At 33.1% G+C, this 13,208-nt stretch overlaps 2 protein-coding genes across 8 annotated transcripts in view; one reads left to right on the top strand and one right to left on the bottom strand.

The window, feature by feature from the left end:
• The window catches only part of LOC123709320 (tight junction protein ZO-1-like), an 81,998-nt gene extending 76,945 nt beyond the window's left edge, over positions 1–5,053 (bottom strand). For 4 of the 7 annotated variants that reach the window (XM_045660547.1, XM_045660548.1, XM_045660549.1 and 1 more), the window contains exon 1: positions 4,710–5,052. In XM_045660547.1, coding sequence (XP_045516503.1) covers positions 4,710–5,001 — 292 coding nt within the window. In that variant the 5' untranslated portion in view covers positions 5,002–5,052. Of the gene's footprint in view, positions 1–4,709 lie in introns of all 7 variants that reach the window. The other 3 variants (XR_006753716.1, XM_045660554.1, XM_045660555.1) reach the window with 3 other exon arrangements.
• A 797-nt stretch (positions 5,054–5,850) lies between these two features.
• On the top strand, positions 5,851–12,745 carry LOC123710193 (another transcription unit protein). Its single transcript, XM_045661948.1, has 12 exons — positions 5,851–6,047; positions 6,316–6,412; positions 6,589–6,807; positions 6,930–7,280; positions 7,530–7,621; positions 7,913–8,083; positions 8,468–8,631; positions 9,136–9,350; positions 10,430–10,592; positions 11,045–11,260; positions 11,688–11,856; positions 12,256–12,745. The coding sequence occupies exons 1-12, from the start codon at positions 6,017–6,019 to the stop codon at positions 12,429–12,431; spliced, it is 2,064 nt and encodes a 687-aa protein (XP_045517904.1). The 5' UTR covers positions 5,851–6,016; the 3' UTR covers positions 12,432–12,745.
• Positions 12,746–13,208: the final 463 nt, after the last annotated feature.

Below are 13,208 nucleotides of genomic sequence, written 5' to 3'. Positions count from 1 at the left end.
CTAAAGAGTTCTAAAATTTAAATTTAAAGCAAGCAACTTCATTAGCAATCGTTCAAAACATTTTCAATGTTACCCACGTATTTGCAAGTCGCTGGATTGCTTCAAAAGTTCACTTTAACTTTCCTTTAATTTTTTTTTATATTATACATGAAACCAAATAGAGCATATCTCATGATGTTTAAATGAGACTCAGAATGAGAATGAATGAGACATGAGACTTAAATCTCAAACCAAGCTTATTTCTCAAGTTAATAAAGTTTATATCTCAAATTAATAAAGTTTTATCTTAAGTTGATAAAATTTAATGCTCAAGATTATAAAGTTTATATTTCAATCTAATAAAGTTAATATATCAAGTTAATTAAGATTATTTCTTAAGTTAATAAAGTTTATATCTCAAATTAATAAAGTTTATATCTCAAATTAATAAAGTTTTATCTCAAGTTAATCAAGTTTATTGCTCAAGTTAATACAGTTTATAGCTCAAGTTAATAAAGTTTATATCTCAAGTTAATAACATTTGTATCTCAATTTAATAAAGTTTACATCTCAATCTAATAAAGTTTATTTCTCAGGTTAATAACATTTACCATATTACAATTGAAACTACAAATTAGTAGGTATTTATTTTATTTTCTACAGAATGGCATTTTGACCAACTGTCAATTTGTTGAATCTTCCGCTAAATCCTTTAAAGTGTCACATATTTCACTTAGGTTGTATTTAACGGCCCTCACAGATGCTGATGTCACTTGCATTTGAATAGTTCACGCACTTTTAGTTTTTTTGATAAATACCAAATGAGGTAGAACATTTTTTTTAAACAATTTTTTTTCGTATTAATTTCACTTCCGAGGAAGAACATATCTTTTCCTGTGATTTATATGTCACTACTAATGTCTGTTAGTATTAATATTTAATTTTTATTCCGCATCTTTAATAATTACTATTTTTAATTGATTAATTTATGAGGACTGGATGTTGACGTTGCGCCTACCCGCAACCATTACCTTCAGAGAGGTTTTAGCGATAACGATTTTACATGAGCATTTAAAATAGAGTGTACAACCTTTGCAGCAAACCAAAAAAAGATTTTGCTTGCACACAAGACGATGCTGCATCTCCTAGCTGCAATTCCAGCTATGACTCCCACAAGATAAAAAATAAGCAAGTTGATTAATTTCAAGAATACGTTTTTGGACCACTTTTTTCATCACACATATTGTCATATTCTTGGCCTCTGCAGTTACGCAATGATATATCTAACTGTTCTAATTCATTGTTTATATAATTAGTCAAACTCTCAGTCGTGTTTTTTTCGGCGGCTAAGAAAATAATAAAAAGTTCTTCAATTTCATCTGAATTTGTATAAAAAAAAATTGTTCAAGGAAAGTTTAAACGTAGAGAAACAAAAAATAAGTAAAGAAAATACAAAAAAAAACCAACAAACGTTTAAAAATTAAAAAATGCTATCTGTTTAGTATTTTGTTTTTTTAGAAATAAAAAATTGACACTTGGTTGTTATATATTTAAAGATGCTCTCAGAAATGTTTTGTGGAATAGCTGTAGTATGAAGTCCGATATCTTTGAGCTGCTCTAATAATTTTGTATTAAACTTTGATACAAGTTCAGTCCAAGTTTTGTATTACTTTTCAGATCGAAGTAAATATTTTTTCCACTTATTTCGAGTTAAAAACACATGAATATAATAACATATTACTTCTTCATACGAACACTTCATACTTCATACGACACATTTGCTAAAAAAAGGTAAAACAATATGTTTTTAAAATAGTCTACTTCTATTTCACTTAGCTTTTTTAGTCACGTACATTTTTAAAGTCGTCGCCTAATTGCGCATAATTTACAAGTGGTTAAATCACGAACATCTGTGGTACGTGGTAGCTCAAATTACTTGTCCTTGACAGCGAGTGACTCAAATCGACATACAGTTTGCTAAATTGTAAAGACACTAGCCGATTTGAAAGTTGTAACGGTACTGGCAGTTAAACGCAGTGAAAATACCGCTTAGCTTTTGTTGACAACTTTTTACTCTATACAAGATTCTTAATAGGTCGAAAAGTGAATATCCTAAATATTTTATAGTAGAGAGCCAGTATTGGAGAGCCAACGCGATTATTCGTTGAACTTTGAGGGTTGCGGTTAGACCTATGTTTTAGACCAGTGGCTTGGACTTCCGTTGCTAGGCAATAGGCAATAATGTCATAGGATTTATACGACCAGTGGCCATTTATTCTTAGTTTAGTTCATGCCTTGAAGCCTAGTATAAAGGCGCTCTTAATCTAGATTATTTCTTATTTGCTTTTATTGGATTCAAACGATTTAAGAAATTCAAATTGAAAACGTTTAATAATACAGTCAATAGTTTATCTGTCGTAGCAGTCAATCGCTCAATTGAGACAAATTGTATTAAAATGCATTATAGTGGTCTATGTAGTTTTATTTGAAATTCATATACGACTGCAATAAAAAATGATTGTCCTTATCAAAAAACACTTTTTATGTAGACACTGGATACACCCTAGGCTTTGAATGATTTCTAAACAATCTTTTATAAATCTCACTTCTAATTACAGGAGGAAAAGGAGAACGAAATCCCTAAGGAGAATTTTACTAGTATTTTATTTATGTTGTCTGTATATATAATTAATAATTGGAATGAACTATTATTACCATTGGAGCATAACCACTTCCGTAGCCAAATAACATTACCGCACACTTTACCTACCTACCACAAATTACGTATAACACGGTACCAGCTACCAGCGATTCTGACGAAAAAATGTATATATATATATATATATATATTATAAAAACTTAACCAACCTTGGTTTAACAGTTCCCAATGAAACACTAAGCCCTGTTTTGTTCAATTGTGTCGTGTTACTATAGGCTTTTCATATTATGGCATCATATTAGTTTCTTAGAAGTCGACAATGTGAGACAACCACGGATCGTGGACAGAGTTCGACGCACTTTTGTAAAACAAAAGAAATTTACATAAGTGTCAACAAAGTTCTTATCAATCTCTCTTATGGGATAGCCGGGAGGGGCACTTCCTTTTTGAGAACTACATTTGAATTTGGAACTTTTTAGGTTTCCTTATCCGGAAAACAAATTCAAATTAAGATTTCCTTAAGCTTAGAGAGTTACCTTCGCTATCACAATTACAATTCAGCTCTTGTGTAGAAGCAGCCGTACTCAGGATCGCTTATTGAGAGTTAATGCTTACTTAAAACGTTGGGTTGTTTTAAATAAGCTAACCGTCGATTTTATTGGAATCTTTGATATTTTGAAGTGGTTCCAAAAGGTTTTTTGTAGCCCTATGGTCCTTATAACAGTCGTTAACAAATCTTGCATTAAACCATAACTGACTAGTACCATTTCATTAATATTTTTAATAATCTACTTTTATATATAATGGACGACTGTGAGTACGTTTTGATTTGTTAACTTCAATAATCTGCAAGTTGATACCTGGGTCGTAACCAACAAATACCTTTTGTTCTAATATAAAAATTCTCATTAATTATACTACTATACACAATAGCCACGAATAAGTATAAAGTACCACGGGGCTTGAGGTCGTAATTTTTAATAGAATTGGTCTCATAAAGATGGGGTCACCAGCCATACCCGCATAGATCTTACTAACTTATAGATTCACTAAACAGTGATTTCAAACCTTATATTAAATAAATAAAGTCTATTTATCCTCACATTTATTATACTCACCAGTTCTCCCCTTCTTTTGGACAATCGACATGCAATTTTTCAATCAGTGTAATTGTCACAGTTTACGTTATTACACAGTATTATAATTTAATTTCCGTACTAGTCATTTTTCTATAGTTAATTATCTGAATATTTCACGAGAAATAGGAAATTGCATCTAATCAAATACCACGAGGCCTTAAGGGCCTTTATTTATATCTAGGGCGTCGTTTTTTTGAGATTGAAAGCCCTTTTTTGATATACTTTAATTAAGCATTATTTATACGAGATATTATTATAATTACTATCTATAACTTTTGCTTTCTATATGATAAGTATATCGCCAGGTAATATTTTAAGTGACTCAAGTGGTTATTGACTTTCGTTTGTTCCGAAATTTGTTACAAAGTCAAATTGTTACGGCAATTTCAGGGTATTTTGTAAAGTTGTACCAAACTATTTAATATCTTTGGTTTTATAGAAACTAGGCTACTCGTTTCTCGGTACCTATACTTTTACCCTAACTTATAACTTGTTATGACTTCGAAAGTACCAATTTAACCCAGTTGCAACTAACTTAAGACAATTTTCAAGTTCGCTCACTATTATGAGGTCTAGTTATAAAGTGGATGTTGAAGCTTTACAATCGTAAAGCATCTCAGTAACGATAACACTAAAATGCTCAGGCTACTTTACTTTTAGAACGTAATGAATAAATAGGTAGGTATTAATTAAATATTAAGATACTTCATGTAGGCCAGTTACTGACAAAACGATATTGTTTACATGATTCCAACCTAAAGGTTTCCTCGAGGTTTGAATGCGGAGATTTGAAGCTATACGCCATGTGTCTTTCCAACTAAGCCACGGAGACCCTAATATCCAAGCCTAAGTACGTAAAAACTTTTAAACTACCTACTTAATATTAAATTCTCTAAAAGCTATAAATCTGTCGAATATAAACAACTACTTACCATTTATAACATACTTCCGTCGATCATTCATAAGTTCCTTAGCTAGTTTTGGACATTCATTGTTCAACACAGTACACAATTCTTGTAACTTCACACCGCTTTGTTTACTAACAACTTCTATAAAATAATTACACTTTTCATTACCACTAGCACTGGTAATTACTTCTAAATCGTTTACGCTAAATAAACCCTTTTTCACGAGCACATCTAATACATTTGTATCACATAGTTCTCGAAGTAACGTACTTTTATGCTGCGAAAGGCAAGCACATACATCTATCGTCATAGCCATCGTTCAACTGAAGAAAAAATTACGGATTACAACCGTCGCCGGTCGGCACTTTGTGGCAGCCGGCTCGCAGCTACATACTCCGAACTCGGGACTACGGTGAATGCTCTATAGCTATTATAATAGAGTAAACTTTGCATGAGTCCCTAATATTATAGAGTAAGTCAAGTATTTTTATATGTATGTATATATTTATGGGTAGGTAAGTTATTGGGATTTATTTAAATGCATCAATTAAAACGAATGTTTGTTTTTCAAATAGGCCCCAAAATTAATGTATGCGTATATTGTCGTATATAATATATCGACATTTATTTGAGTACAAAATTATTAAAACCCCCTCATAAATTAGGGGGTTACTTAGGTTAACTATTTTAACAAGAAAACTTAAAGTAAGCAAGGAAAACCAAAGAGAAAATTTGAACCATACTTAAATGATTAATGGGCAGAAATATATTTTATTTCTAGTATTTATACTACGCAGACAATATTAAATAAAATACTGGTGTGACAGGCAATTTTTTTTAATAAAAAAATTGTAATACTACCATCTAGTGATTGAATTTCACTTTTATGCAAGAAAAAAAAGTTTTGGGTTTACAGCGAACTCTACCAGCATTAAATATAACATATAATTTTCTTTGTTATCAATAATAATTAATAAAATAAATATTTATATAATATATAACTATGTTTATTTAAACGTTTTAAATGTAATAATTTTATTATTTGTTTGTAGGCTGCTTTCAAGAGTCTACTGTTTTGACGTTTTGTCTGTTGTTTGACATCATAGACTAGTAGATTTTATATCTGTGGTTTGTTTAAATGATTAGTGTTTACTGTTAATGCATCTGTGACCTGTGTTATGCTTAACCTTAAAGTATATACAGAAATAGTAAATACACGTATAATCGCTTCTAATTATTAGTGTTGAGTGAGTTTTATTAATTTCTGTTAAAATAATATATTATATTGTTGATATTGTATGTATTGCAACTAAAATAAATCATTGTTAAACATGTCTCCCAAGACTAATAGGGGAAGTGATGGTAAATTATGTTTTATTTTATTTTAGTTCATAAGTATTCGTTAAATGTACAAACGAAAATCATTAAATACTATTTTCAGCTGGTACAAAACATTTATTCTTATTTCAATAAGTATCTATCCTTTCATCAAATGACTTTATAATTTTTTTTTCTTTACATGTTATTTAGCAATACTACGTTGGAACGCTCAATAGTTATATTATTCTGTAAGTTGTGGGTCCTAGCCATTTTATTATCTTTGTTAACCTAATTATCTTGTATTTTTTAGATACCGACTCCGGGTCAGATTCAGATAGTGGATCCAGTGGCAGCCGCAGTAAAAGTGGCAGTCCTCCACCATCTGGGAAAGAAGGTAGTAGGTCTAGGTGAGTTATAATTTAAACTAATTATGTATTTCATGTTGTATCTAAAGGTATATATCATACTGCAGGCTTTATTCTGGTCTATATGAGAATAAATCATATGTAACAACAAATTGCTGATTATTTTAATTATTTATTGATTATATCTTAAATAATAACTTGAATAATATTAACTTCAGGTCAGCATCTCGAGGTTCTGCCAAATCAGCAAGCCAGTCACCAAAATCTAACCACTCTGCTCGATCAAGAAAGTCATCTGTAGCTTCAAATGCTTCTCGAAGTAAATCAAATTCACCTGCAGGATCAAATAGATCGGGATCTGTTCGAAGCAACAAATCTGGTTCTTCAAGTCCTAAGTCCCTAGCATCTGGAAGTCCTAATAGGATTTCAAAATCAAGGTATTTGTGATAATTTATCACATTCTTGTTTTTTTAATGAACACACGGTGTATGAATCATGTTAAATACCATCCCACACTATTTTAATCAAAATATTTGTGAACATTGTAACTTGGTTTAAGGTCAAGATCCAGAAGTGGATCTGTTAGTGGAAGGTCTAGATCAGGGAGCCCAAAATCTGGTCCTCAGACACCAAAGTCACGATCACAGAGCCCTAAGTCTGCTTCTGGAACTCCAAAGTCAAGATCCCAAAGTCCAAAGTCTCGATCTCAGTCCAAGTCACCAGCACCTAAGGCTAAAAGTGGATCCCGGTCAGTGAGTGGAAGCCCTCAGCGAAAGTCAAGGTCTAGGTCAGGCAGTGCTTCATCAAGGTCTAAAAGTGTCGGCAAAGATGACAGTCGGTCAAATTCACCAAATCTCATGATAGATGACCAGGAGGAGAAAGAAAAGTCTAAGTCCAAGAGCAGATCTAGGTAATAAGTATACATTTATTACTTATTTATTTTTAACTCACTGTGACAATTTAATGTATGGTGGTTGGAATTAAATGTAGAAGGTGATGAAGGAAGTATCTTATACCTTTTACAGAATGTGCCTTATATTAAAAAATAGTTCATTACATGGTACATGTACCATGTAATATATTTGGTGCCTTCCATAATAAAAGATATGTAAAAAATACTGAAGATGTAGTGCTTTAAGAAACAAATATAAAATTCCAGGTCAGGTTCAAGACAATCCAAATCTCGTTCAAGAAGTAAATCCAAAAGCAGATCGCGATCACGTTCAAAAAGCTCAAATGCTTCTGATGCAGGTAATTTATCTATGAGGACATAGTAACATATAGGTCCTGTATTTTTAATTTTATCACTGTCGTGTTTAAATCATGATAATGCAGCAGTTAAGGACCTTTAACAAATTGATACTCCTGTTTTAGTTTATCTATTTGAGAGATATATCAGCAAAAGCTTCTCCACGAGGCAGTAATGTGTTTGCAGTAAAGCCTAAAATACTTTTTGTTTTACAAAAATACCCACTAAATGGGAACTCAAATTGTCTAGTTATACCTGACTTATATAAAATGTAACTTTATTCTTTATTTCAGGTGAGAAAAAGAAACGTGCAGTATTATCAGACTCTGAGAGTGATGACGATAAAAGTAGTAAGAGGAAGAAAGATTCTGACAGTGGTTCAGAGACAAGTGGTAAACCCAAGAAGAAAGTCAAAAGGCTTGATTCGGATGATGAAAATCAGGAAAAGGCTGACGGGGATGGTGGTAAGTAGATTGGATGCTATAGAAAGAATTGAAGTGTTGGCCCACAGGTTTAATAAGATTGGAAGGTCTCGGCTCGAATATTGTACTAAATGTAGTTGCTATAACACAATTTTTATACAGACCCCCATCATCCATCTTTATCTATTACATATAAATTATTGTTATAATTGTGGTTTTTATTTTTTATGTTTAGACACATACATATTTCACAGGATTAACAGACAAATTATAAAGAGGCTAAAATAAAGGGTGTGTTATAAAATTAAAAATGTACTTAAGCAAGTATTATCACTTAGTATATTGTATTTGTAATTTAAAAGTTTTAGGCCACAATATAATAACATAATTTTCAATCTCAGTTTAGCATATTATCATTATTTTCAGTAACGGCTGACGCCCTTTTTGGCGATGCATCTGACATAAGTTCGGATGAAGACAAGGATAAGAGATCTGACAGATCCCGCTCGAGGTCTAGAAGTCGGAGCCGAAGCCGAGATAAATCTGATGATGGGAGACGGTCTGATGATGATAAACGGAGCGGTGATGAGGTTAGTCTTTCTGGCATATTCAAACAATTTGTATTTATTAAAAAATGGTTAGACTCAGTTATATGCCATATGCTGTAACCAAGGCAGTGAGATAGAATAGCTTAGAAAGAGTTAAAAATCATATGTTTTTGTAGATAATCTCCCAAAATGTATATATTGATAATAAGTAATTAAGTATGTATGAATTCAGCTAATAAAAGGGTTTTTTTTAATTTTTGAAGGTTCCGTCATCTAGCAAAACAAAAGTTGATCAAAAGATCTTAGAAATATGCTTGTCCCATGCCAACTAAAAGCTTACTGTACATGTGGGTTAAAAAGATAATCTTGAAATATTTAATGTTTGCGGCAGCATCTATTGTTACATATAAAGTGGCCACTATTGGGCCTGTGAATATTTGAAATTTTTAGTAGTAGCTTTTAGTGTATTTCATGACATTTGTCTTTTAAATGCAAATCATTCATTCAGATCTTTCAAAATCTTTAATATAAAAATATTTTTTTTAGGAAAACCGAGGAAAACCGGAAGAAGAAGAGGAACTAGAGATCCCAGAGACCCGTATTGACGTGGATATGCCCAAGATATGGACGGAGTTGGGTAAAGAGCTGCATTTCGTGAAATTGCCCAACTTCTTGTCAGTTGAGACGAGGCCTTACGACCCTGCTACTTATGAAGACGAAATTGATGAAGAGGAGACGTTGGATGAAGAAGGTCGAGCCAGGTAATATATTTTGTCTTCGTCACGATTTAATATTTTGTTTTATTTATTTACTATGTTATTTTTATTATATCGTATTGCTTAGTGAAATTGTACGATATAGATACTCCTTCGATTATGTTTAGTCTAGTATTAAAAAAAAGTTTGCAATTAAATTTATTATGAGGTTTTTTAACACCTTTAACAGGAGTGGAACCATTCATTCATATATTATTTTTGCTTTACTTTCACTATTTACACGGTGCACGCAGTAAAAGCTTTTAGAAAGGATTTTCTTCCGCTTTTGCAACATTGCTGATTCCTTCGCTCATATTGGTGGAGGGGTGTTAACACAAACAATTTTAACTAGTCCCTGTGATTAGCGCATTTAACCAACCAAACTCTTCCGATTTCTAATTCTAGTCTAGGTTACAGTTAAATAATTATGAGCCTAGGTGAACCCACTTAACGCTGTATTAATAATATAATAAGGTAATAGCTTCACATATTTAAATCTTAAATAATATCAAAAAAACATTTAAAAATAAAAGAATACACGATATAATTGGACTGTTTTATTAAAAGCACTTTCCAGCTAAATATTTAAAAAACCAGTGGCGCTACAATCTTTTTTTTAAGTCTGGGCCTCAGATTTGTGTATCGTCAACTTTATGGGTCTAATGCCAGTTTCTTTAAGTTTTATCTGTCACCGTACTAGCGAGTGTTAAATACGCACAAGAAAATCGAGGATCGAATCTATGACCTCAGAGGATGAGAGGCGCACGTTAAAACCAATAAGCCAACACTGCAGTCTAATTGTCTAAAAAAATACAAATAATAAAAAACTTCTCGTAACATAAAATTACATTCCAATAAAACAATATAGATTATCTTCTTAGTTAAAATACGGACACATGGACATAGTATCAGTATATTATTATATTAGTTATTCACTAGTATTGTAGAAAATAAAGTCAACATAATATCACTTATTAGCCATAATGATTGTACAGGTTAGATTGTAGTTCTTATAGACAATTCAGTTCAAGTCGCAGTTTTTGAACTGTAGGAATAAAGTTGTTAATATAATTGTGTATTTACAGACTGAAGCTCAAAGTAGAAAATACAATACGTTGGCGAACAGTGTTCGACAAAGAAGGCAACGCGGTGAAGGAATCGAACGCGCGAATGGTGAAATGGTCGGACGGAAGTATGTCTTTGCACCTCGGTTCTGAGATATTCGACGTTTATAAACAGCCTTTGCATGTAAGTATTCAAACTCCACTCTTGCTCTGTGACTTACAATATTGTGTACTATGGTCTTAGAGACAGTTTCTATATGCAAATTACTAGACGTTTCTATCGAGCGGATGACTGCCGTTTTGTTTCATAGAAAAAACGACTCGTAATTAGTTACAATATTGAAACAAGCGTCAGTATAATTGTTTATTTTTTAAGTAATTTAATAATTATAATATAAAATTTTGACAGCTCAAACGCATACATTTCATATTGTAATGGTAATACACGAATTCTTTTGGATCGATATTAATGACATGTCAGTTTATACATCTACAGAGCGCAGCGCTTATCTGTATCAATTATTTTACTACAGAGTACAGTCTAAACACCTGCTTTGAAAATATACGCCGATATGTGCCTGTCCCATGTCCTAGACAAGCTATATAGAAATAAAAATCTTTGAATATAATTTTCAGGGCGATCACAACCATCTGTTCGTTCGTCAAGGTACAGGTCTCCAAGGACAAGCGGTGTTCCGAACGAAACTTTCATTTAGGCCCCACTCAACCGATTCGTTCACTCACCGAAAGATGACGCTCTCGGTCGCAGATCGTTCGACTAAAACCTCTGCTATTAAGATTCTGTCGCAAGTCGGATCAGACCCTGATGCTGATAGGAAATATCAACTTAAGGTAATTTTTTAATGTTTGCTCAAATGTGATATTCAATCGGCCCTGCTATAACTGCTAATAATTTTAGCATATAAAGCTTTGCTTAATGATTGCTAAGAATGAATGTGAGTGAAGAAGATATTCTTCTTCTAAGATGCGTGCTTCTATATCTCTATGCCTACTGCTGATAAAGGCATTTTTTTAAATAATGTCTAAATACAAGTTATGTAGAGCAAGATGTATTGCTTTCAGTTCCTTTCAAGCATCTTGTATAAGAAGATAGAATAGATTGAATGACGTAGGCAATGATTGCCACTTCTCGTCCGTACTACGCCCTCGAATTAATGTTTAAAAATTATTTCATAATTTTTCTGACGTTCATATGTGTACAAAGTTCACCAAATGATCTATTATATATATCTCTTATCGAGTCCATAAATAATTACAGAAAGAAGAAATGGAGCTCCGCGCTGCTATGCGTTCCCGCGCATCTACAAGACCCAAGCGACGGCCAGGCGGTGGTGGTACTGCTGCGAGAGCCACTAGAGATGACTCTGAGGATGAAGGCGGAGTGTCTCTGGCCGCTATCAAGAATAAATACAAGCAAGGAGCTAAAGGTACAAATGCTTTTATCTGTATTTGTTTCATGATTATATGTCAAACTAATAGGCAAGTAGCTGATCAAGCCTACCTTCCTGTGTTTGACACATGCCGACGACTTTGGGTCTAAGATAACCGTTTTCATTACAAAGCTTGCCGTTCGAGCGAATGTTATATGTGTACATAGTGTGTGAAAGTCTATTGGACCACAGCCAGGGATCTACTCTCATCCATGCTGCACTCCAATATTAGCAATTTTAACTATTTCATCAACTTCCAAGTAGTTACGGATTACTGCCACACAACACAAGTCACGTTGTTCTAGTCAATTTGGAGTTAGATGTGTTTTCACATAATGACATTTATAGAAAAATATTATGACTATAAATAATTAGAATTGTTTGAAAATATTTCAGGTCAAGCCTCAGCGATATATTCATCGGAATCAGATGGGTCTGATATGGAAACGCGCCGTGCTCGAAGACTCGATCGGGCGAAGGCTCTCAAGGACTCTGATGATGAAGGAAGTGACGCAGATGCAAATACCCAGAAGAGTCATAGTGCTTCTAATTCTGGGAGTGGGAGCGAGTGATGTACTAGATGGTGAATTTGGTGATGATGAGTATGGCGATGAAAGTGATGATTTTCTTGAACTCAGCTAAGAAAAGAAGATTTTTTAAGTTAAATATATGGAAATTTGTTTTATGGTATGGCCTTACAAATAAACTGTTTGTTCGTTTTAGTAGTTGTGGAATTGTGATTTTTCCAAAATTGATATTAAATTCCCTTTATGTTGTAGTTCTGGAAAACATAAAATTGTACTCGTATTATGACGATTGTTCGATGAATCTTATAGTAGTTAGTATAAGTTGTGTAAATAATTTTGCAATAAAGAATAAAAAAATATATTTTTATTTTCTTTATAATGTGGTTAATAAGTAAAATAATTAAAAGCTTTTTATGCAACCCAACGACATCAACCGTCATATATTTAACAATACATGCAGCTAATTTAATTATAGTGTAAACTCTATACAACGACACCGAAGGGACTGTGCAATTTATGGTATTATAGAGTTGTGGTTAAATAGAGAGAAGAAAAACTAATAGATAATCCATGACCCCTACATATAAGTCATGGTCAACAACAGTCTACACGTGCAAGCAATCCCAATTTGTAAACAAAAGAATGATTTTCTTATATGCTCCCTTCGGATGGTGTATGCGTTCGCGCCCAGCTGATACAGGGCGGTAGGGGGCGGGCTTATAGCCCTTGATGGGGGCTGCAGCGCGCGGGGAGGTGCGCTCTCTACTCGCTACGCGCAGCCGATGGGGTCAAGTCTGGCGTGTCAATCCGGTGGTGGGTGGC

This window comes from Pieris brassicae, chromosome 5 (assembly GCF_905147105.1).
Source record: "Pieris brassicae chromosome 5, ilPieBrab1.1, whole genome shotgun sequence".
Classification (NCBI taxonomy): Eukaryota; Metazoa; Arthropoda; class Insecta; order Lepidoptera; family Pieridae; genus Pieris; species Pieris brassicae.
Note: the sequence above shows the minus strand (reverse complement) of the source record. Positions and strands in the feature narration are given on the sequence as shown.